The 25,926-nt window shown below is 43.6% G+C and overlaps 2 protein-coding genes across 5 annotated transcripts; one reads left to right on the top strand and one right to left on the bottom strand.

The window, feature by feature from the left end:
• Positions 1–1,192: 1,192 nt before the first annotated feature.
• On the top strand, positions 1,193–5,336 carry FAM180B (family with sequence similarity 180 member B). The gene is given in 6 exon segments (XM_075105392.1): positions 1,193–1,484; positions 3,372–3,460; positions 3,637–3,640; positions 4,013–4,264; positions 4,267–4,317; positions 4,320–5,336. Coding segments are annotated over 6 exon segments (651 nt in total). The 5' UTR covers positions 1,193–1,330; the 3' UTR covers positions 4,421–5,336.
• Positions 5,337–7,039: 1,703 nt separating this feature from the next.
• C1QTNF4 (C1q and TNF related 4) lies at positions 7,040–25,900 on the bottom strand. 4 transcript variants are annotated; one of them, XM_075105386.1, is made up of 2 exons: positions 25,614–25,900; positions 7,040–8,581 (listed from the first exon to the last, which is right to left on the bottom strand). In XM_075105386.1, the coding sequence occupies exon 2, from the start codon at positions 8,574–8,576 to the stop codon at positions 7,473–7,475; it is 1,104 nt and encodes a 367-aa protein (XP_074961487.1). In that variant the 5' UTR covers positions 8,577–8,581; positions 25,614–25,900; the 3' UTR covers positions 7,040–7,472. The 4 variants fall into 4 exon arrangements, with proteins under 4 accessions (XP_074961487.1, XP_074961486.1, XP_074961484.1 ...); XM_075105385.1 differs by lacking the exon at positions 25,614–25,900 and adding an exon at positions 25,414–25,464 and having other exon boundaries at positions 7,058–8,581; XM_075105383.1 differs by lacking the exon at positions 25,614–25,900 and adding an exon at positions 23,323–23,412 and having other exon boundaries at positions 7,058–8,581.
• Between the last annotated feature and the right edge of the window lie 26 nt (positions 25,901–25,926).

Genomic DNA, 25,926 nt, shown 5'->3' with positions numbered 1-25,926 from the left:
GGTCATCAGAGTCTGTCTCTTGAGTAGCATATTATTCACAGTTTGAGAAAAGGTATCTCATCCCAGAAGAAAGGGTTGCAACTAAAGCGGAAGCAGCAGAAAATAATGAAAACTGAAAGAAGCATAGCCTGACTTGGAGGTAGCCAAGGCTGTGAGAGAAACACAGGTCTTATTCTGATTCAAACTGAGGGTGTGAATGGCTTTGGATATTGAGGGTCCCTCCACCCTTGATAAACCTGTGGGACTCTTCCATTTTGTGCTGCTTTTCTTCATAGCTAGCATGAGTCTACATATTGCCAGGTACAACTACAGATCCTGGAAGTTTCAGAAGACTTGCTACTTTGCCCACTGACAACTTATGAACTGGAACATCATCCCAGTAAACTCGCTGGTGACAGTAGTTGCTACAACTGATGCCCTGTAACTTGCTGACAAAGGTATGCATTTCAGCTCTGCCTCCTCTCTTTTCTAGGCAGACTTCTTTCCCCAAAGAACACCTTTAGCCTGAGGGAGACGGTATTATTACTTATCTACACATATTATTATTTATTGTATAATCCTGGCATCCAAGAACCTTTTGGAGAACATGGGACAACAGTGTTTGGAGAACACTGTGCCATACAGAGTAGAAATACAGAACAGCTTGACTGGGGATTGGGCACTAATAAAAGTGCAAAGGTGTGTAGAGAACAGATATCTGCTGTGAAAGGGAATCAGGTGAAGTTTCATCTATTCACAGCATTTGAGGCAGACCATGCTGATCGTAACCCAGAACTCATGTCACAGGACAAGGAGGGTGAGATTCTAAAGCCTGGCAGGCTCTGATCCTTTCTGTTTGCTAGGTCAGCGGATTGAGTTCTCCCTCCAGGAGGCTTGATACAGAAGCGAGCAAGTGATATTTCTTACGCCTGCTTGTATATTTTGGCTGCTACTGCCCTTCTGTGAATCTGCACACGTTGCCGGCCTTTTCTGTGATGTTTCAGAATTGCTTGCAGATTTCTGAACTCAGGAAGAAGGAAAACTGAAAATCAAGCCAAAGAGCTGAGCAGAAGTGTCACGGAGATGTGACAGAGGTGCTGTGCAGAGGCTGAAGGGCCCAGGAGGTCCGTCTTGTTCAGGGGCAATCGTGCAGTGAAATTTCTTGCAACTCGTAGCTTCCTATAATAAATTTCAGTGGGAAATCAGTCTTTGGGAAAGAAGCTTAAACAATCCTGCCAAAAACTTCACAACAAAGTCTTCCAAGTTTCCAAAATATGATGGAAAATATCCTTTGGGGTCAGCAAGCTACACTGCAAGTCCTTCCCAGGACTGCAACAAGAAACACAGAAAGATGGATCCGTTCCAACAGAGGCTGCTGGGACCAGAAGCAGCAAGGGAAGACGACACAGCAAACCACTCTTGTTTCACGCATTTCACTATGGCCCAGGCACAGCTCAACACCTGGCTGATCCTGTGTGTGTTTGCTGGGTCCCGGAGGCTGACAGGTAGGAATTGCACCTGTTAGCGATGCAACTTCTTGGCTTGGCAAACGTTGGTACGATGCTGGTGGTGCGACTCTTTGCCTGCTTCTTCTTACATGGTTAAACGCTTCGGCTCGCTGCGCTGACACTGTAGGGACCGTGGTGGCAGGGGTCCCAGCTGGGGGTGGTCAGTAGCAGAGACACTTGCGCCTACTTGCAGGTTGAAGACCTGCTGCTATTTTTGGCGGCAGGGGGAGGGGGTTTTGGGTCTCTTCTGAAAAAGTCTGCTGCTGCAATAACGTTTGTGGATTTTCTAGATGCTTTTTGGAAAAAAAAAACCCAAACCAACTGTTGAATGATAAAGTAAGTAAGGGACCATTTTTCCACCTCTAGAGGATATTTATGGTGTTATTTCAGTCCATTATTTGTTATGCTTTGTTTAATTTTTGTTTTACTCTACTTGGAAATCTAACACTGCCTATATTGATAAGAGAGTCACTAATAACAGCAGTTTGGCTGCTATTCAACAAGTTCACTGACTTTGCAACCGATCAGACAACTCTCAGTAGAGGGATCTGTGAACCTAACACACCAGGTAGCAGAGAGGAGCCCAGCAAAGAAATTTTCAGGTGACGTAGTATCTTTACCTGAGCTAAAAGCCTTGCTGACACATCCATGGAGGAGAAGGAAAGAGCCGCTACTTCCCCGCTCACATTCCAAAGCCACAGCCGGCTTGGATCCGGGAGCCTGCAGCTGTGCAGAAAAACAAACCTCTGCAGCCTGGGGGGTGGCAGTGCACTTCAGGCAGCCCGTACACCTCCCTGAAAAGCTTTCAAGAGCAGAAAGTTGGAAGCGAGGTTTGGTCGTAGTCGTCACACACATGCTGTATTAAATCATTATTCTCCTTTTTATAAGCACCTGCTGACCTTTACTCTGGAGCACTCAACATAAATCCTCCCTTTTTTATATAAAAAAGCTTTTATCCATATAAAAATGAAAACAAAAAGTGTCAGAGAGCTTACTATTTTATACAAGCTTTTTCCATTTCATGTTTTTTGACCTGAACAATAAGTCTGTAAGAAGTAGAAGAGGGTCTTGGCTACAAGACTACACTGATCAGTGCAGAGAAGGGAGGGGATGCAGCTTCCTTCTCGCAGTCCTGGACTGAGGCTACTTGTGTCTCCTTTTCTCACAATGAAATAAATAATAAAGGCAAAATAAATGCAGAAAGTTACAGAGGTAGAAATATAAGTAGATGAAAATGGAATAATTCTTAGGATTAATGTGACTCTTATGTTAATAAACTCCCATTCCTCTGGCCTCATATCCATTTTTCCCAGTCTAAATTATGTCAGGCGGCCCAGCAAGTAATTAGCTGGCCATGAGAAGAGCTGTAATGGATCCAACCGGGTTTCTTTTGCCATCCCACTCTGCTCCTGCCAGCAACAGATGCTCAGGGAGGAAGTAGAGAACCAGGATAAGCGTCAGGTTATGTTTCCACCAGCAGGTCAAGGAGGCTCCCAGCACCCTTCTCCTGTTGGGCAGCATTACTTTCTCCAGCAAAAACTGCCAAGCAACCAAACCCCATCAGTTCAAAACCCACCCATGCTCGGCACGAGGGGCTTTCCCGCTGCCTGACAAAGCAAGCGCCTTTGCTGCTGTACGCTTTAGCTCTGTTGGCAGGATTTAGGGCCATTGTATACAAAACTTACACATGCCTCACTTAAGCACTTCTGCTTCTCTTAAAAAGCTTGGTTTGCTCATCAATGTCCCGTGGTCAGCATCTGTCATGTTTGGCAAACTATGACTGGCAGCTCAGAAATATTGAAGACACTACTGACAACCAAATGAGAAAAATAAATAGGAAGGGCCACGGTCTTGTGCTACCAAACTCTGCCTGATGTCTTCCAGATGAGCATCCTCACAGCAAGGATGGTGCCAGCGCCAATGCACACCGTTGCAGCCCAGAGGATGCCGACATCATGTTTGAGGTCTCCTGGGTGTTGGCGGTCCATGGGCCAAGGCACTGCTAGTGCAAGTGCTCCCACCTGCCTGCACACAAAAACTAACACTCTGCTTGTTCTCATCCCTGTCGGTTTTTGGGAGCACCTGGAAAATGCCTCAGCGATGCCCTAATTGCATTTGTGCTCCTTCACATCATGGGGTGGAGCTGAAGGGGGGTCTGACCCCCTCCATGTCACCTCACAGCTCTGGGGTGGGACAAGGGACTCCCCCCACCCAAGGTGGCCACGCCGGGGAGCTGCTGCAGGTGGGACTGCAGCAGGAGAGGCAGGGTGGGAGGCAAGAGCTGGATGGGTCCCGTGGGGAAAAAAAGGCATGGGGCCAGTCAGAAAAGGACTATGGGGCTGGTGGAGGACATGGAATTGGGACTAGGCAGGCCGTGGGCAGCAAGTCAGGGAGCGGCTCCCTCTCAGTCCAGCCCAAGATTTGGCAGTGTTGCAGATGGCTTTACAGCTTGGTTATAACTAGCGGAGGGTTTTTGCTGGGCTTCCCGTGCACATGATGCTCTTCTTTTCCAGATGCTCTGGGAGGGCTGGATATTCAGGCCAACAGGACAATCCGGCTGTGGGATGAAGAGCTGTCCTCTCTGCGCCCGGCACGGTGGTTCATGCAGATTTTAGAGGATGAAGTTCCCAAAACACCGGCAGAGATCGAGCAGCAGCTGAGATATTATTCACTGACTGATAGTCCTTTGCCTCTAACAGAGTTTGACCATCTCCTTTTCACCAGTGTTTACTGTGCCTATCAGGTTCACTCCAAGCAGGGTCTGGAGAAAAATCTCTGGTTGATGAAATGTTTCATGATCTGTGCAAGGGGCTCTGCCCTGCAGATAACACCCTCTCCTGGCTTCCTGGCCCTGGAAGGAGAAGCCTTCACATTTAGCATTCCTGAAACATTTCTATCGTTCTAACCTGGCCAGGATCAAGAGAGACTCTTAATAAGGGAAACTGTGGTAGAAGAGGATGCACCTGACTTCAGCTGCATCCTTGTTTATTTCGAATGTTTTCCACATTAGTCAGCATTTCATACAAACATGCCACACCTTTTTGTCCCAGTTTCTGCATTGTGTAGGTGACCCTGTAAGGATTTATACACAAGCTTTTATTTTTAAATGAACTAGGACAAAACTATAAAAGCCTTTCACTCTCTCTTGTTATTCTTTTTTTCTGTTTGATTTTAAGTGGGCTGTGCTGAAGGGGGCAGTGCTGTTCAGATCTGTTAGCTACCTTGATCACTGGTGCTGGCTAGGGAGATGCCCTGACAGTTTTTTCCAGGATGTTACACCGGTATCCTGGCTGACTTCATTCCGGATACTTCAGCTCAGCCTCCTTGTATCGCCCTTGTGGTTTCAGCCAAATAGAGTATCTTTTCACCTCTCCAGTAACCAGTTAAGCAGATGCTGTTGTGTTTCATGATATAGGTCACGTATTTAATTTCAGCTTTCATCTCATGTGGCATCACATCTGATGTGTCCATAGTAATTTCCCATCTCATGTATTCATTTTTCTTTAAAAAGCAACCTCAAAATCTACGTATTCCATTGAGCTTTCTAGTATTTGGATATCATATTTACACATGTACGTTGCTTTGTGTCAATTATCAGTTTGGAATATGCTTCCCTAAATCTCATTTAAATTCCTGTGGATCATGACCTAATTATTTCTTCAGCAGATTTTACCTCTTCTATGCATTTTTTTTTTTTTTTGTACAGCTATGGCACTTTACAAGTCAAGCATAATAAATACGCAATCTCTAGCCTCAAAATAAGAAATACAATTATTTTATAGAAAGAGATATTTGACTTTTCTCGGTCTTGCACATTGCAACATGGAATTAAATAAATGCAATTATCTACTCAGGAGGGGTTTGATTTTTTTTGTTTGTTTGTTTCTACGGGGTTTCCCGCCGCCATTGTAGGTACATCAATATAGTCTTAATTTTCCATGCTCAACAGAGGTGGTATGTGTGACATCCGAAGTGGGAACTGCTAGCTTTTGACCTAGTTAATTTTTTTCCAAGCCATTGTTGCCTAACAGATGGAAAGGAGAAATTGTGAGGCAGGAATAAGAAGCCTGGAAGCAAGATACCAAAGAGAATGTTTTTTGAGGTCAGGTTAGGGCTATGACAGGAGAAGATAGATTTACACAGGTTGTAAAGCAGGATGGTTGTTGCTTGTTTGTTTTGGAGGTTTTAGGTTTGTGGTTTTTTTTGTTTGTTTGTTTGTTTGTTTTTTCTTCCCAAAGGAAGTAAGAATTAAGAATAGCTTTTTATCTGAAGTATAACTTCTAGTAAACTAGCATCCCACCTAATGTTCTTCTAGTCTTATACTGTTTTTTCACATACCTCTGATCTCTACCGCTCAGCCATTTCCCAGCTATGCCCCCAGGGTTGAAAGTCTAGGATATGTGTGGAGTGATGGAGGCAGGGGGTGGCTGCAGACAAGTTCTGCCTGCGCAGAGAACATCATCAAAAGGCTGCACTGGGGTGGCACTAGTGCAGGAAAATATTGTCTTGCTGGAGAATATACAGTCCGAGTGATATCAATGGCTGCATAAAGGCTGAGGGGCTTGGCTCGGTGACTTGGGTGCAAATGCACTGTTTTGAACCCAGGATTTTGTTAGGATCAGTTTAAGGGCATTGCTATTTGTTGAGTGGATTATAAATTAAACTCAGGTGATGTCACAAAGCTTCATGCATGCTCACGATGGTGCACATTTACAGTTTATGTAGTTTGGGAGACAAATCAGAGTTTAGCTCAACTGAAACAGCCCCCGTCACACTCTGATGAAGCCTCCAGCCTCCTGGTTTGTTACTACCCTCCTGGGCGGATCCTGTGTCAGTCCGATGGCCCAGTAGGAACACACCAGTGCCCTCCACAGCCGCACCAGTCTCTCTACAGCAGCGCTACAGCTCAGTGCAACACAGTAAGAAACCACTGGAACACAAGTGCTGAAAATATCACTTAATGGTACCTTTGATCCCCCTTGCACTAGGTTACTGATACAGCCTATGGTGGGTTAGCCATACCCTTGCATTCAAGGAGCTAATTTCTGGAGAATCTAATGCCCCAGCAGTCCACACTGCCTTTGCACAGCGTAATACTACTCACACTTACATATTATGAGCCTGCTCCTGACCCAAATATTAAGAGATTTAAAAATATGGGTTTTATTCTTTTTAATTACCTTGCTTCTGAGCTTCCAGAGGATGGTCCATTTGTAGATTTGAGCCCTCATCCCTCATTACAAAGGCTAGAAGCCTACTTTTTTGTTTGTTTCTAAATGTACTATTTTCATTAAATGGAAACTGAGATTGTCAAACACAGCTTCTTGACTTCAGCAACTTCAGATTAAGAAAAGCACCAAATATTGTGAAACTTGCAATAAAATCATAAGAAGTGCCAACACTGCACACACACGAATACAAAAAAGAGTGTGCACAGACAGACTGGCTCAGTAACACATACCGCAGCTCATACGATCGCCATGCTGCTTCCCCTCCTGAGCTGGTACCTCAGGCAGCAACAAGCACACGTGTCTCACAAGTAACAACAAATTCCAATCAGAGAAGATTTTACATCTTTTGTATTTTTATTACATTCATTTTCATTACATTTATTCTCTCCCCAAATATGCAAGGAAAGTCGCCTCATCCTTTGCTTTCTGGATGATGGGGATCTGCAGTAACATTACCGTGATGGTTCTCTGATCGTCAGCATCTCGCTACACTGCCCCACCCCTGCCCCAAAGCTACCTCATGCTTTATGCTTAAACCAAACACCAACACAGGACACACATACAACCTGTAAAGACCTTTCTATGAATGAGTGGCAGACAGAGCAGTGGCCCTGAGGACCGGGCACAAGCATGCAGCGTAAGGAAAGCACTGGACGTATGACAGCATGCTCAAAGTAGAGGATGATATCCAAAGAGGAGCTATACCCAAGTTCATGGCACCTTGGCTTTTCTTATGCTCCTTTCACATCTGCTTTTAATTATTTGACCCTTGGGGTGAGCTGGCACCTGGAAGCCACTTTGGCTGAGCCTCTGAATAGATCAGGAAGCCTGTAAAGGTGATGTACTTGCCGTGGTTGCTGTAGGCACCATAGCCATCGTGCTGGTGGCTGTAGAGCCAAACAGTGTCCCCGTATTGCAGAGGCAGCATGATACTCTGGCTCTGCATCTCCCGCCTCTTGGAGTGGTTGTCATCATAGATCATGGCCTGCACTTCATTGTGGTTCTTCATAAGTTTCACTGACATAGTCTTAAAGGGCATTTTGCCAATAGTGAAAGAGAAATAGTATGCTCCAGGTATACGGCAGGAGAAGATGCCAGTGGAGGAATTGAAATCTTTTCCAATGTTCACAAACTCTGTGTCAAATGTGATTGGCTCATGTTGTGTTTGCTTGTCATCTGTCCCCAGAAGGCTTCTTGAACGGGCAACAGAAAATGCAGAGCGAGGGTCCTGTTCTCGCTTTGGTTGATCGGATAACACGTGTCGCTGCGAAGCTTCATTCTGCTCTCCAGGAAGTTGCTGGGTTGTATGATGGTGTGGCCCCAGCTCTTGAGAACTAAGAGCATTCTGGAAGAAGGCAGAAGTGTCTGGATAGATTAGGTAGCCATTGAAAGTTGTATAGGGGCCCATGTTGCTGTAAAGAGCATACTTGGGGTCTCCGTGTAAACGCAGCCAAACTGTGTCACCGTAGTCAAGCTGCAGCACAGCACTCTGGCTGGCTACCTTCCGTTCCTTGCGGTGGTGTTCATCATACACAATCACTTGCACGTCATTCTTGTTTCTCATCAGCATGACAGACAAGTTTTTCTTTGGGTATTTCCCAACAGTGAAGGAGAAGTAGTAGGCTCCAGGAATCCGACAGCGGAACAATCCAGTCTTGGGATCAAAGTCATTGCCAATGTTCACATACATTTTGTCAAAGGTAATGACCATCTCAGAGCTCCCTTCCATGCTGCTGGTTCTGGCCACAGAGAAAGCAGAGCGAAATTCAGTACTGGTGTCTGCTGGGAAGCCATCTGTAGGCAGAAAAATCGTGCAGCAAAGGAAGCCAAATAGGACCTGAACCTTCAGTGTCATCATTGTATCTAAAAGGAAAAAGAAGCATATTTTAGCAGGTATCCCATTAATTTCCAGCTCATACTCCAGTTGAAACCCAGACCTGAACATTGCTACATAGATATGAAGGTCTATGTCCAAATACTGAGAAGTTCCCAGCGCGGTCTCTGACCAGTGTAGGGGTCCTTACCTCAGTTCAGATCCCAGCACCATTTTTATATTTTCCTAGCAAGAGCTGGACCTTTTTTCCCTGTACTCATAGGAATAAAAAGAATCTTCTTCTTCGAAAGCCTGGCTGTCCTACAGTTTAACTGCAAAACACTGTTGCTCACACTGCAGAGGGAGCTCAGAGCTTGCTGGCATTTTGCCAGGATGCCCTTTTGTAGTGCTTTTATTCATAAAATGAAGGATGAAACCCTGTATTTTACAACTCAGATACAGTTGAAGGGCAGGGAGAAGAGGACATATGCTCTAGAGGTTACCATGCAAATGCCATTGCACTAGCTGTTTCACGGGATGTGGAAGCTAGAAGCCAAGTAAGTTGGTAGACCCCATTATTCAGACAGACTTCACCATGAATCTGTGAAGAGCGTAAAGAAACTAGAAGAGGGATTGTTTAGGGAAGGAAGGAAGACAATGAAGAAAATTAATTAAATTTAAAAAAGAAGGAAAACAAAAGATAAATAAAAGACAAGTCTCCCAAAGTATAGAATACCTGAAAGAGAACAGAAATACCAAAACCAGGGAAACAGGTCCTGGTCTAGATAATAGACCAGACATAAAAATCTTCTTTGACCCTTAAAAAAGAGGGATAAGTTAGGAGCTAATGGGATTTTCTGCTTCTAGTTTCTCTGATCTTTTTTTTTGGCTGAGGCCAAAAAGCATCTATTAGTGCTTTCAGGCTGAAAACAAAACTGCCAGTCATTCCAGTGAGAAGCTTCTCTCTCTGCCACCTCTCTGTGCTTATTAAAATGTCATTCAGGCTGGGAGGCAACTGCCTGGTTTGCAGTCTGCCCCATCTGCCACCCCAGAACTGGTGCCTTGCCAGCCCACAGTGAATTCACAGACCAGCAGAAGAGGAACAAAACATGCTACTCATTGCGGGGAGGGGTGAAGACAAATCCTGAATTAAAAAGGATAAAGGGGTAAGTATTTGAATCGAATAGGATGACCTGGTAATAGAAGTACAGCAGACAGAATCCACACAGACTGTGAGGTGGCAATACCTAGAATCACTCTCCTGCAGGAATTCAGCTTGACCTACAGTCCCTCTTTTAACTTGAGAGTAAAACGGAAATGAGAAATGCAGCTCTAATAGATGTGAACCCAAGAATGAATTATGTTGTCACTTAATTACATGAAAGTGACACACTAGCAAAGACAAAAAGAAATATCCATCCATGTCTTAATTTTACATTGCACTACTTCTCTCACAAACATCTCAGTATTTTCCTCCATGGCCCTGATTTCAGAATGTTTTTCCTGACTTAGCCTGAACCCATTCATGGGACTCCAGGGGCTGCGCTGCTGCATGGGGTTGAGAGAGCTGACTGACGTCATGTTGAGGCCACTCTCTATCATCTTTGAAAGGTCATGGAGCTCAAAGGAGGTCCCTGATGTCTGGGTAACGGCAAATATTGCACCCGTCTTCAGAAAGGAGAAGTGGGACAACCTGAGGAACTACAGGCCAGCTGAACAGTTGGCCAGTTAGCCACTCACTTCGGACCCTGCAAAATCATGGAATGTTCTTCTTGGAACCCTTTTCTAGGCAAAGGACATGATATTTAGCATGTGTTGATCAACTGAGGGTATATCATATCTAAGCAAACTGATTGCCTTCCTGTGAGAAGACACCAGTGGCTGTCACCTACCTTTTAGCAAGGCTTTTGTTACAATGTCCCAGAGCATTCCTGTATCCAAGTTGTGACATTACAATCTAGATAAGTGGACTACCAGATGGGCAAAAAACTGCCTAGGTTGTCAGGCTCAAGGGCTAGTGTTTAATATCTAATTTCAGATGTTCTCTTTAATATTTTTTATTAATGACCTGGAGAAGAAGGCAGAATGCCCACTCATCAAGGTTGTAGATGACACCAAAACAGGGGATTTGTCAACATACTTCAAGGCACAGCTGCTATTCAGAGGCATCTAGACAGGCTGGAGGAAATGAATGAAAAGAAATTCATCAAGGATGAATGCAAATTCCTGTGCCTGGGATGGACTAAATCTGTGTGGCAACTAACTGGCTGGGGAGCAGTGATACTGAAAAGGATGTAGGAGTCCTGGAGAACAATAATTTATATGCGGGTTGGCACTCCTCTGCAGATAATGAAGACCAACAGCACACTGGAGTGCATCAACAGAATGTAGCCAGTAACAAGAGGCAGTGGTTATTCCCCTTTAGTTGACAACTGAGTAACTCCAGACAAGGGCAGACAAGATGGTTGGGGTCTGGAGCACCTGCCCTATGGGGAGAGGCTGAGGGAACTGGGCTTGTTTAGCCTGGAGAAGAGAAAGCTTGGAGGGGATCTAGTAGGAGCCTTCCAGTACCTATGAATAGTTTACTGAGACAACAGAGCTAGGTTCTTCACTGATATGCATGGTTGGAGAATAAGAGAAAATGGTTGCAAAATCTAAAGGGAAAGGTTCAGACTGGATATAAGCAAAATAATTTCATGCTCAGGGCAGTTAAGAATGGAATGGTTCGCCCAGAGAGATTGCAAAATCTCCCTCCTTGGAAGTTTTTAAGACCAGACTGGATCAAGCTGTGAGCAACCTGGTCTGCATTCAATGTTGGCCCTCCTTTCAGCAGGAGGTCAGACTAGAGACCTCCTAAGTCATGATTCCTGGTTCTGTAACTGATTCCCATAGCTACTGCCTTCTCACAGTTAAAAAATAACTCTCTAATAACCCTAGCCATGACTCTTACATGGAACTAACCAGCTAATGGCAGGTCTGACAGAAAATCTTTCATCCAGCAAATTAATTTAAGAAAGCATTTTCAATTGAACTATTAAGCCATAGCTAATTGCCATGCATCTGCTTCCATGCTGTCTTTATTTTCCCTCACCTGGCCATTTAGTTTGTGAGCTCCTCAGGGCAAAGACTCTCGCTCTTCCCACGTCTGTACAGCATTTGGCCATTGCTACCATTTAAACAATACTAATAGGCCCTAACATCCCACCAAGAACTAAATCCCAAACTGTCACACTGTGAACTCTGCCTCTCATTCAGAAGTATTATTTCTGCAGAGTGCAAAGTCCTACACCTAGCATAGGAGGCTCATTTCAGCTTCCAGCTTAGAAAACCAAGCCCTAAAGGCAGGATTACAAGGGCTTTTAGATGTTTCTGATTCATACTCATCCATTGCTATTCCAATGATTGCCATGGTGTGGCTGCATGGAGAACCAGGATGACTGTGACATGGCTGCACGCTCTTGAAACAAGAAATGACAGGAAAGGATTTGGCATTTGCATTTTTAGCCACACTAACCAGCCTGGTTCTAAAGTGCTGCCTGTGCTCCAGAGCTCGCTCAGCATATCTGGGAGTCAGGGAATATACTGCAAGCAGGTCACTGCTGGCCAAAGAAACACAAAAAGACAAAACAGTTTTATAAACTCTAGTTAATCTGACCTTATGTTCCTTCAAATGCCCACTACCCCTCCTTCTGTCCCAAAGCTAATTTCTCTCTAATTAGGTCACTTTGAAAAAGGTTGGATCACTCAGTTACAGCTGCAAAGACTCTCTGGTGCTGCAGTCCCTTATTTATCAGCTCTTCCCAATAACTTACTGGCAAGTCATTTAAATAAGGCAGTCAATTTTGCTGTGTTTCCATTAGCAAGTTGTTTCCTTGACAGCTCCCACTCACAACTTTCAGGACTATTCAGGTTCTTTATCTTAATAAAATAATTTAGAAAGTATCTAGTAACTGCCTCTCACACTAAACCAGCCTAAGAATAATTGACAATCATTAGGAAGACTCAGCTAGCTACAGGGCTTCCATAAACAGAGGCAACTCATGACAACTCTTGGACTTGAGTATTTGTGTAGTAAGTCTAAAAGATAAAACTTCCAAAACGCTCTGCTGCTTCCCCAGCAAATGCTTCTGGTGCCCAAGTCTTTTACTGGGATAGCTTTCTTCCAGCAGGGAAGAGAGAGCACCAGGGATGTGAGGCTGGCCATGGACACTGATACAGCCTTAAATTCATGTTTTGGTATAAATTCTAAAACTGCAGTGAGGTGAAAGACCCAGGGCAGTGGTGAAAAGTGGGTCTTCAGCATGAGCCATGCATGTCATACATAGTAGCTGTGTTATTCTCATCACATTGACATATGAATCAGGGCCCTCTGTCCCCTACCTTAGCACTCCTTATTGTGGTAACACCACAGTATGCACTGGAGCTAAGCAGACCCAAGAATAAATAAGGTATGCTATTGCCTTTACACTAGGCAGTACCAACAGGGACAGCAGCCCACAGGGAAGAAGTCCAGAAACTAATTTTTGGAACAGGAGGCACAAAACACATGATGGAGCTAAACAGTTCTCAAAGGCATTGGCATTAAATTAATGACCTGAAAAGAAGGGGCTAAAATGGTAGTGACTCACATAGCAGAACAGGAGTTGAAAATCTTTTTTTAAAAACAGAGACAGAATTCACCATTTCCATGACCCGGGAAACTTTAATAGCTTTGTGCTTGCTGGAGGTGATTTTTCTGTCCTGGAACAGAATCAATACACCAGTGGAAACACAATTAGTTTTACTCTTCTACTGAAATCCATGGATTTAGTAAAGGGCTTTCAATTTATTACTGTTAGTAATAAATTCTTAAAATCCTGTAAGCTGCAAAAGTAAAGCCCTGCTCTTCCTAGCTCTCACTCTAATATTTAAGGACAGCTGCAAATGTTTCAATTATTTGAATCAGTGGAAGCCTGTGTAACGAACAGCCTTCCCGGGCTATAATTGGCAAGATTTTTTTACACCAGATACCACATACTGTCTGTTCCACTCATCTGATACAGATTAAGAGCATGAGATAATGGTGCGAACGCATCACTTCTTCTAATATCAAGGGAGAAATTAATTGTAACAGATCCTGAAAAGCGAAATCTGTATAAAGGGTACTGTGCGACAAAATCAGGGATTCACTTATGGCTTTGGATTTTCTCTGCTTGTGATGAAAGTGGTTTTTTGAACTCTGGAACAATCTTGAGAGGTAAAACATTGTCTGAAGCATTCAGGATGCTTTTTGGAAACTACAAGCCACACTTTGAATGACAGAACTGCATGGCATTAATATAGAAAGTACTTAATTTTAAATGTTTCCTCGAGTCAAGGAAGTCCTTTAGCATAATAAACCAGCTTCTGTGTACTCAAAGATCTGTGGAGAGGCAAAAATTCTTTTGAAGTTCCTCAACTCCAGACATACTCAGGAAAAGGAAATAGAGAGCCCATATTTTGGCATAAGCCTCTAATGTTAGCCTGTCACATCAGAATATTAATTAAATTTGCTATATTTCAGCCAGAGCCCTAACAACTCTGTTTAAACTAAAATGATGATGTATAAGATGATGGATATTCACTGATCAAAAGGGAAACCCAATAGTTCTGACACTAAGATTCTTCTTCTTATAACAGCATTCAAGGAAATTTGTTATACACATTTCAATAGCCAGAGTGACACGCTCTGTCTTCTGATTTGGCTACTATGTATATTTTAAAATATATTCATTTAGACAGACAAAGTGGTGTTTTAGTAGAGAAGATGGCTCAATAAACCCTAGGTGGGAGCAAGGTGTTATTCTAGCAGACTAATGCTTTAAAATGTAACATTTTTTTTTTTACATCCTTTTCTAAATGAACAGACTACATAAATCCAACCCTCCACCACATATATACTCGTCAAGCAAACAAGACTAGAAACTGTACCGCAAACATACTAACACTGATCAGGAGTGGAAAAACAACCATTAGTGAAATCACATCAGCAGTAAGTACTGAGAAAATTCATTTGATAGGAATGAGCTCAGTGATAAATGGTTTCTGTGAAGGCATAGGCCAGAGAAGACTGGAAACCACAGCCTAAGAAAGCCAGAAGTCTGTTGCTGTACAGTGTATATTTAACACTGCTACCTTTAGACATAACGCACTGAGATAATTTTAACAGTAGGAATTTTTGCATGGATCCAGTTACAGTAATGCCAAAGTTAAACCATCTCTTTTCCCTCCCCCAAACCTAATTTCCTTTTTTAGCCTGGTTTATGTGCGCAATCTTTCTCCTGATGTGCAAAAGAGATGCTGAGCCTGAGGAACAAGGCTTTGTTGAAGTATCCCATCTCTCCAGGAGGAACTGGATTGCTGCACCAGAAGGCAGATCACACTGGTGTAAAGGACTAACAGAGACAGTCTGGCCTGGAATACCAGGAGGTATTTTGATAGATAAAAGAAAGTAACTGACAGTTTGGCAGCATATACCATGAAGATCTCAGTTAAGACAGAGAGAGAGAAAGGAAGGCCCCAAAAGCAGACTGGCCAGTGCAAAAGCTATCTCTAAAGAGAGAGAAAAGCACAGAGACCTCAGAGAAGGGAGTAGAGGGCAATTTCATTGTTCCAGGTGGCTGGGCTGGAAGCCACGTAGCAGGAGGACTTTTTCACACAAGTCCTGTTTTTTTTTTTTGCTTTGGCTGCGGAGGTGAAACCGTATGAAGCACAGGGACACTGCCAGACAGACTGTCCCAGCAACAGACTTCCAGGAGTGTCAGGCACCTTATGAGGAAGAATGATGAGCACAAACAGCGCAGTTCAGGCTATTGCAAAGGCAAATGTGGAATTATTATTTCAAAATGAACAAGACTTAGTTACAGGAATTATTTTATTTTAAACTTCTCACTTGGGTTAAGATATTTAAGCTAGGGTAGTCGGCAAAGAAGCCAGTAGCTTGTTGAACTGCACATTGCTGAACTCTATAGAACAGCTTTTAAAACATGCTTACAGGCTAGAAGGCCTAGGGTAGGGGACATGGGTAGTAACAAGCACATGTAGCATAAGATTTCTTACTTGTGCTATGTTATTATAAAGTCTGGGGAAAAAAAAAACCCAAACCCTGCAGGATTAAAGGTGCTAAAATGAAAGAGCCAGCAAATAATATGGTTCCATTTCATCATCTGACCAGCCAGAATCAGCAAGCAAGATCCAGTTAGTACCACATCAGTCCTAAAGGAGACCGTGAAGAGGAAGGTAATGGCTACACAGGCCATGGGAGACTCTCTTAAGAGGCAATGAGGGAGAAAGTTTAGAAGTGTTTGCAGAAGACACTTCTGGGTTGGAGACAAAGACTGGGAATGTAAGGAAGACACAGATGGGTTCAGCATCACAGACTACTCCTGTAATTTTTCTCTTTTAGTAAGAGTTTGGGCAGGAAAAAGTTGAACATTTTTTTCCCAAGAACTAATGATGCATGGGGACTTTAAAGGGTTGATAAAGAATGAAAAGGCTGTTTAGACAGCCCCACTGAACACGAGCTTGCTCTTAGGTTTTCCTGAAGTGGTGGTGTAGCTCACATCCTTAGCGACATTTTTTTTTTTAAATCTCTGCATCACAGTCAATAGGATAAACTGAGCTGTGAGTGACAAAGTGGGAACACTAAGTGGGCAGAATGACACTAGAATCAGTACTCTGGAATCAACTCAGATTCTAACCCCTTTATTCCTTCTGTTTTGTTCTTACATACATTCCAGTGAAGGCAAGTTTAGCTCTTGGGATAATTCCCACTCCTTCTGTTAACAAATGAAAGTCTAGCAACAGTTCAGAGACTATAGGCAGGTATTTACAGTATTTACTATAGGTAGGTATCTAGAGTATAGGTAGGTATTTTCTGATTTTTTTAAACACACTTTCCTCCATGCATCTAAGCAGCAGTTTCCTTCAATGCAGCTGAATTAATATTTTCATCATCCAGCCATGCAGACCAGAAGAGGAGGTTCCTATGCTGATCTCAGAGTCGATGCCCTATTTGTGAGTTTTCTTTCAATCCTTCGTTGTATCAAATACTTATAGATGTTAAAGGAAATTTCATCAGGATAAGAGTAAGTGTTCCAGTTGAATGCAGGCTGTACTGGCTTTCCTTCCCATTCCATACTGCCACTTTCATTCACATGCCCAGTCGTCCAGTAGACCTGTCAGGTACAGCACTATCAGCTGGGAAAAATCTTGCAGTGTTCCTTTCATGGTCTCCTCTTGTCCCCTCATTAAGAATGAAAACAACTGTTAATAGTAGGTTTATTTGTCCAGGAACTAATAGGAACCTGTGGAACCTGCCACCTATGAAGGTACAGTAAATAGTAAAGTAATTTTGACTGTCTATACATTACAGGAATCACAACTTTTGTGTTATACCTTCCGGTTGAAGACTGTTCTATATGGGATTGTGGAGATATTACAAGAGATATTGGAACCTGTGGTGTACTCTCAAGGTTTGTTCGTTGTCCTCCCTGTAATGTTTTTACATCCCCAGTTTCCTTTCTGTGAGTCTGTGCTCCCGCGCTTTGTGTCAGCCAACATAAGGTTTCAATTTGACTGCTATGTAAGGTCCTAATAAAAAAAGGAACAAGTTTTAGATTTTTCTCTTGTCTGTTTTCTTCTGTAGCTGCATAGCCACACCTTTTCTTTCTCTCTCTCACTTGAGTGGGCACATAATTCTCATTTTTCCTGGAACTCTATGCATGCAGTTGTTGCTTCCAACCCATTCCCCCACTCACTGGAATGCTGCCCCCCCAGTCATTGCTCTAAGACCTGCCACATCACCCACCTGGGTAAAAGCTAGAGGGAATATGCTGGTTCTTGCTGGATGATCATCAAAACACGAGTTAGGATGAGCCTGTGGAGTCCAGTAGTCATCCCCTAAGGGAATGGATAGCTGAGTGCCAGCTGGGATTACATGCAATGACAACAAAAACATTTTTGTTTCCTAGTCATGTCTGAGCTCACTGACTATTAAAAAGCTGATTTAGCAATGCAATCAAAGATGTTCACAAGCTGGGTAACTCTGCTCCCGCTCTTGATTACCTGCAGAAAACTGCGGAACAGATGAACTTCAGTTCCCTTTGCTTGACAGATCAACTTGTAACACTTTGTTTCATCAGTGGAAACATAATTGCTCTGGTTTTTTTATCCATTAAAGGCTGCACTATAACACTTTGAGAAAATGTCACATGCTATTAACTGGTATTTTCTGACAGTAGGCTTTGCAAATCCATCTGAAAAAACTGTCTGTATTGGGGCATTTGCCTGCAGGAATGCTGCTTTCCTTGGGAGTTGTTTTTTTTTTCTCTTGTTTTGACAGGTAAGGCAGGAAAGCATGCTGTCTTTTAACATCTGCCATCACACCCAGCCAAAGAAATCACATTCATTTCTTTTCATGCCCTGCTGTTTCATTACTGCAAAGATACTCAGAGAACACTGTGAATTGCACTGCAGTGCTGCTCTTCACTGCCAACATGCTGCAACATCTCAATTTGGAAATTCATTGAGCTCCAGTTTAGTGAAGAAGGTGATAAAAGGCATTATGGTCTGTGTATCTTCCATCTTCACTCTGGCACCTGCCTTTCTACTCCTCCTCCTGCTGGGTCAGGACACAAGCCTGGAGCTGGAGGACTGGGAAGAAACAAGCATCATGCACTCAGCACCAAAGCAGAGGCCAGTATTATTCCAGAATGACAACTCCGCTCTGCCAAACTCTGTTTGGGGAAAGGGAGGTGTCAGTCAAAGTCCACATATGCTAATGAGCCTTTTTTGTGGTCCTGTTCTCTAATCGTCTGACATGACAATCCTGTGAATACCCAGTGAATTGGTAGACAGATCAAGAAACGATCATTTAAAGAATAATCATTGCATGGGACTACCCCCATTTTTGTCACCAGCCAGTCTCTTGAGACCCAGACTTTTTCTGGGTGGTACAGAAGTTCTTGATAAATGACAAAATTCTGCAATACACAGTGTTCTTCAGTATCAGTTGCTTTTCATTAATCAGGTTTATCAAATTCTCGGCCCAGTAGCATTCTTTCTTTTATGTCTACAGATACACAGTTAAAAGTAGCAAAGTAAGTTAGCAAAGTCAGTCATTGCCATGTTTGTTAATGCTGACCCTTCACAATCAGCAACATGCAGTCCCCCATTTCCAGTGGTCTTTCCTGCCAAATCCCTTGTAATGACACCACTCTGAGGAAAGCCTATAGACAGTTGGAACCTGGGCCCTTTCAATTTTTGAGCCATTTTACTAAAAACTATTTCTCAGAAGGCTATAGCTTGTGCAAATGAGATGACCCAAGGCTGTGAATTGACAGATGATATCTTCAGGAAAACCCCGGTTTCTGCTTCCACTTCATAAATTCTTACGTTTTGGCCCATGGAATTAATCAGCTTGTCATTTTAGTCAACAGAGAGCTGTAAATTTCCTCTCTTAAACACCTTGCAAGTTAAGTTTTCACAGTTGTGCTTTTGAACTTGGACTTTTCTGTGACAATCTGACACTGAGGTGCTGCTGCCCACAAGGCAGTCTACTGCCATGGCTGGAGGGGCAGAGAGAAGCATTCGCTGAACAATCCCCTCAATACACACATAGTTTTACAAAGTTTTCCCATATCTGCTTTCTGGCTTTATATTGTTTCCAGTATTTAAAAAAAACACCAGTCCCCTCATAATGGCAGCAGAAATGTTTGCGGGACTATTTCTGTAAAACTCCATCTGGTCCTGGTAAAAGGCTTTGGCATTACCATCAAAAAGCGCTGCTGGACACTGCTGTTCACTCATCAGTTCCTCATTCACAGTGAGAAAGTGCTCAAAGCCTGTCAAGTGTTCACAGATTCCAGGTTCATCTGCGTGACCAGCCAGTTTCCTCCCAGGCAAAATCGCCTTTGACAGCTTGAAGCTGCTGCCTCTGATTTTTGCTTATAGGAAAAGAATTTTGCTAAAATACTGAAATAATGACTGCAACAACCCACTGGCAGGTTTTATGTAACTTTTAGACTCTAACCGGACATAATATAAAAGAAAAAAAAGGGATTTAACATGAAGGATATGGCTGTTTTGAACACTGTTATGCAGATGCTGTATTTAAAGCAGGCTTGGATATTGTTGCACTGCATTAAATACGTAGCTTATATTGACAGAAGTGCCATTTGCAGTACCCTACACAATTTCCTCAAAACAACACTGAGAATTTTCATCCATGCAACCTAAAACCAAATGTTCACATTCAGTTTGTATTTTAAGCCAGTGCTTCCTCTACTCAAATTTTTCCAGTCCCCTACCTCCCTTTGAGCTACTTCTAACACCTTTCCTTTTCAAGACAATTACCAACAGCTTCCAACAGGAGTTTACCATCTCCAGAGCCCCCTCCAGCAGGTTCAGGAGTTTTCTGCCCAGCCTGCCTCCAATTTAAGTTTACTGGAGGACAACCCCTCCACCTTATTGCCTCCTCCTACTAGTAAAAAGGAGATGTTTTACATTAGCTTTCCTTTGCTTTACCTCCTTCCAGGATCACCTTGTTCCAAAGATGAACCTTGCATAGCATCGGGTCACAGTAAGGCTTCTTTTGGATACCCTTTCTGTCTCCTAAATAAAGACCAGGTTTCATATACTCATATGAGAAGTAAAGAATGGAAAGGGAAGGATGGGAGAAGGAGTGATGAAATAAACTCAGGCAAAGCAGCAGCAGCTAATGTGAAGCACTGGTCAGTCCTTGGGTGGAAGGGATGTGAATTTACTCTGAATGATTGGAAGTATCTGGGGCATCAAGTGACCAGCTTTCCTAGCAAATCATTATTTTTCCCAAAGTGTTCAAGCAGCAATGGAAGGTGGAGGCAGGGGTAAAAGCAATTAGAGTTTTTATGGTGTCACAGTTTGTGCTGTGTCCCAGAGTAAATAAAAATATGAGGATTTCCATCAATTTAAGGATAATTCCAATGTAGGAGTGTTGAAATGACACCAGATTATAATGCTAATATGCTACAGCTCACTGAGCAACAGCTCCATGAAAACAGCCTTCTAAAAAGCACAGCCTAATTAATTTTCTCTGCCTTCTTCAACACAGATTCTTTGAGCTGTGGCTCTGCACCCTTTCAGTCCCAGACAGCACCTGTTTTCATAGAAAAAAAATTCCCTATTGCCTGGTTGATATAAAAAACGCTTCCACTCCTCCCAGTATGTCTTTAACTTCTCTAAGAGCTTTTCTTTTTGTCTGAGTGGAAAGGTCTAAAGCCTGGGGAAAGAGAAAGCCTTCTCTGTTTAGAGGATTGAAAAATTCTTTGGTTGGACTCAGAACGTGTTCTGTTTAGGATTTTATGTGCAGCTCTCCACAGCAGCATCCAAAAGAGATGATCATTGCTCTCTTATTTCTTTCTACCTGTCTCCTCACAGAGATCAAGCATTTTTTCACTGTGCACAGGGGACCACCTGTTCCATTTATATTAAACAATATATATTAAACCACGAATACTACAGGACCTAGATTTTCTCTCCTTGGAGAAATGCCTAAAAACATAAATTGTAGAACTGTACTTTATTTTATTCCTATTCTGAATTCCATTCTTTTATTTCATTTTATCTCTAAAAAGACATTTTTGGACTACGGTCTTTCATTCAAGGAGTAAAATACTAGACGAGTTTGTACTTTCAGTTCAGATAATTTTGCTAACTGCTAATCCTCATTCATTTTTCTTCTTTTGTGTCACTGATTTCAGCGCACTCAGACTCAGTCAAGCAACTGCTCCTGGGAAATCAGAAGGTTCTGTTCCCTCTGTCTTCTCCAAACCAAGAGACCTCTTTTAACTGTCTTCTAGTAAGCTCTTACTTTTCTTTCAGGCTCATTTGAGAAAGAGCTGCACTGTGTTCTTGGTGCTGTGCTACCCTTGGATATCGGACAAACATCAGAACAGGACCAGCAGGCAGCTTTTTTGATTTACATGAAATGTGCATGTTGCCTTCACAAAACGATAGAAGAACGGTCCAGAAGGGAACTTCAGATGTCAAATAGTCCAAAGTACTTTCCCATGATAGGATCACTAGCTTAATTTCATTCTTCACAGATAATTGTCTAACTTGTTCTTAAAATTATGGATTCTTCACAACCTCCCCAGACCAAATATTGAAGAGTTTTATTGTAGGCCCTAGAAAATTATTCCTGTGGTCTAAAATAATCTTTCTTTCTGCTACTTCTTGCTTTCTGTTCCATTTACCATGAACCCAAAGAAAAGATCATTCCCTCCTCTATTTTGTATCTCAACACTGTAATATTCCCCTGCCAATTTTCTGGTCTCTGGGCTAAATAATTTCAGTTCTTTCAAATCATCTCACAGGCCACATTTTTCAGACCTCTGATGAACCCTGCTGTCCTTCTCTGGACTCTCGCCTGTCTCAAAGTGTAATAACCAAAACTTCACACAGCCTCCAAGCTGACGCTTTAGCAATGCTGATCAGAGCAGGAGGATTGCTTCACATATCTTCCAAGCAATATGTCTTTTATATATCCTAGCAAGATGTTTGCTTTCATTTGAAACAGCATGACATTGACTCATGTTCAGCTTGTAATCTATTGTAGCACTCAGATTCTTTTCTGCAGAGCTGTATCCTAGGCATTTGCTGCTTGCTTGTGCTTATGCAGTTGACTATTCCTGTCTTACTGTAGTACCTTGCATTTATCCCCACCAAATTTCATCCAGCTCTTTTCCTAGCAGTTCTTCCGACTTGTTGGAATAATTTTGAATTCTAATCTTTTCCTCCAGCATATTTCAACTCTCGCAGTTTTATATCCCTGGCAAATGTGATACACCCACTCTTTATATTACCATCCAGGTCATCTAAGAAAACACTGAAGAGAAGCAGATCCAGGACACACCAACACAGCTATCATATCAGTTTTAAGCAGCTTGTGGTCTGTCTGAAGGACTGGCACATACTGAAAGGACACAGATTATGAGCTCCGAATCTTCTGATATTATTTAGAGAAAATCATCCTGTTCAGAAAATCATGTTTACCCAGTTTATAGCCTCCTTCACCTATGTCCTGTACCTCACCAAAGCAAATATTTAAAATGTACAACCATGACCAAGAATCTCAAATTTCACTTAAAAAAACCCAAATTAAATCTCTCACTCCTACGCCATAAAAAAATCTTATAATATGTAAAATGAAGAAAAGCCAGTTCTGTTAGAATCTGCTGGAATACTGAAACAATGAATGGGAAAGATGTGACCATTTCTCTTTGTAGACTTAGAGGTATATTAGAAATGTCAGCATTTATTACATTCACTGTAGATACACGAGCAGTGCACACTGGAAGGGATGCACCAAGGCAGCTAGCTGATTTCAATGGACTAAATTTTTTTTGCATCTGCCCTTTACCAAAGGACTGTAGGTTCCTTTCCTCAGAGCTCAAAAGCCAGCCATCACGGTCACAAGCAGGCACTAACAGATAGTAAGCCTTTGTGTGCATAGGAGTAAAGATGAGCTGGTATTCCTCTTGACAACAGTGGCTTGACTCTCTCATCTGGCTCTGGCTTGCGTTCCAGGAACCATTTCCATAGTTTCCCCAGATTCCTTAACCCAATATGGACAATTTTCCTGGCATTGTGACTGAGGCCCTGGCACAGCAGAAAACAGGCATGAGATGAATTAACCAGCTGGAAGGTGAAAATTTGTATGTATGTATGAATTTGTACCGTTTCCCAATGGGGCCCTAGTAATCAATTATTAGCCTCTGGAGTAGCCACTTACTGCTTGCTCTGTGATCTTCTCATCCTGGCTGTGTTACCTCTGCTGGAAACCTCAGACCTTTGATTAGATGCAGCAGGAATTCCTCCCTTTGTTCTCTAACCTGTTTGGAGGAAAGATGCAACTAGAGAGAGGCTTTACAGGCACAAGAAAGCACTCAGGGGTGGGGAAGGACCAGGCAGCAGGGATGGGGGATGACAAGGGATTGATGAGAGAGCCAGCAGCACAGCAGTTTTGTGTTACTGGTTTATCTCATTTGAGCATCAGGCAATTTTCCTTTCCTGGCACAGGGGCAAAGGAAAAGATAAAGAAGAGCTGAAAGGAAAATAGAAGTCCTGACTTTACTTCAGCTTGGATTTGCTGGGCAATGGGTTCTATAATATATTTCTGGGTGTCAATCAAGAAGTAAGAGCTTAAGCTTTTAATCTCTACTGGGTGAAAATGGGAGTCAGTCAGGTAGATTCTTTCAAATAATGTATGATGAACTATCAAACTGCCAAGCCTTGATGCATCTTCCGAGACAGTACAAAGATCATCACCCCTACAGACTAGTCAGTAAGCTGCAATTCTAAGGCAAGTGGAACATCATTTTCCTTAACTGTGCACCTTGGAGTTGAACATACACTTCAGACTTTGGGATAGGTGAATGGAAGAGTTCGGGAGTAAAACTCACCAAATGCTAACATCTGACCTCAGATGCCTGTAACAAAGCTCTCGACTTCAGCATTTTTAAGACTCTAGTATCTTTAAGCCCTATTTTTTGCTCTATTCTCATGCCTTAGAGTGAATGTAGAGATGAGAATCTCTTAGAGGGAGACGTTTCTCAACTGAGAATACTATATTCTCAGAGGCAGTCCCCACCTTGGAAATCTACCTTCACTACTAGATTAGTTCATTTCAATGCTCTCTGCCTATAACTGACCACATGAATGTGAAAGTTTTGGCACAATGACAGTGATCACACTCGTAAAACATAAATAACAACAAATGGGATTCCAAGTTTTGCCACCAAATCTCTGGTTCCAGTTTATCTCATATCTGCACCTGTTTCTTCATCTACAAAACAGCAAATGTCTACCACACTAACAAGATTATCAGATTTAAATCAATTCCGTGTTGAAGCCAATGGTTTTCCATTATGGAGACCAAGTGTACTTTGAAGGCTTTGTTCCTTCCAAGTGGAAAATACGAAACTCATTTGCAGAGCCTAGCCTGCTAACCATCCAGTCCTCTGGTCTCAGCTGTTTAAAGCGGAACAGAAGGAATGTAGAGGGTAATGCTGCCCTACTGGGAATCCATATTCTTCCTTGACATATCTTTTACTGATATAAATTAACCCTTAAGAATAGCTAGACAGCAAACAGCTGCCACATGCCTAGATAGGATCGCAACCTCATTGGCAAAGTATTTAAAAGTCTTGTTACACACCATGTCCCTGGAGAAGAGAAACTGCAGAAGGTTGCAATAGCATCAGAATGAATAATTGAAGCGCAGCTCATTCAGTCTGTGCATAAACTGAAGGTTCACAATGCTGCCTTCCAGTCAGCCAGCAGCGCAGAAACTCACCAAGCGTCTGATAGAAACATCACCTGGAGATGCTGACCTGCTTCCCCGGGAGCTTGTAGGGAACGGGTTGAGGAGATGACAGTAGGATTGCCAAGTGCACAGAGAAGGATTAAGCTAGATTATCTGACAGAAAATTTATGTTATAGAATTGGTTGTACATGCTAGTCTCAGGAAAACCCTCAGGAGTCAGTTCTCCCAGGAAACTAGAGATCCGTGCAGGTTTAAGGCTATTTCTCACCTGAGAAACTGACCCTGTGGGAATTTTCCAGGACGCCCTTCTCCATGGGTGGCCCAGGGAGGTTCTCCCCCCTCCTCTCCACGCTAAACGGGGCCAAAATGTCACACCCTTTCCCACATAAACTCTACCCGTTTAATATTGGAAATAAGAGGGGAGGGAGGGGGGTAACTCGGGCGTTTCCCGCTACTGCCCACCTCTCAGTGGGGACGGAGGGAGCACAGCCCGCCCTATCCGCCGTCCCCGAGAGCCAAGGGCTCGGCCACGACAGCGTCCCCCAGTTGCCGCCTTACCCCGACGCCCCTCTGCCGCCGGCCGACACCGCTCCGGACCGCCGGCCTCGCCTCAGGCGCCGCCGCGGGACAGGCCCGCCTGTCGCCCCCGCTCCGCCGCCCCTCTCCGGCCGGGGGATCCCAATCCCAACCCTAATCCCCATCGATATCCTCTCAGGCACAGCCCGACACCCCCGGCAGCGGCTCCCCCGGCCCTGTACCTGCTGCCGCCCCGCGGCGGCGGCTCCGCGGCGGCGGTCGGGGACCGGCGGGCGGTTGGCGGCGCGGGGCCGCGTCGCTGCCTGCGCACTGACAGCTCGGAAGCCGCGGCTGCGGTGGTAGGGCCAGGGAGGGGGGCTCAGGCACCCAAGGCTCCGGCGCCGAATCAGTGCCGGGAGGAGGGCCCGGGGGCGGGCGGCAGAGGGGCTCGGCGGCGCCGTCACGGCCGGCGGCAGGTCGGCCTTCGGGAGGAGCTGGGAGCGAGGCCGGCTGGGTGGGAGGGGGCGGCGGGGCGGTGTGAGGTAGCCGGGCAGG

The sequence above is a fragment of the Phalacrocorax aristotelis genome, chromosome 10 (genome assembly GCF_949628215.1).
Source record: "Phalacrocorax aristotelis chromosome 10, bGulAri2.1, whole genome shotgun sequence".
NCBI classification, from domain to species: Eukaryota; Metazoa; Chordata; class Aves; order Suliformes; family Phalacrocoracidae; genus Phalacrocorax; species Phalacrocorax aristotelis.
The sequence above is the reverse complement of the archived record's forward strand: the minus strand, read 5'-3'. Positions and strand labels throughout refer to the sequence as shown.

Coding starts and splice junctions, on each gene's coding strand:
- C1QTNF4 (XM_075105386.1), bottom strand. CDS start 8,576: ATGATGACACTGAAGGTTCAGGTCCTATTTGGCTTCCTTTGCTGCACG.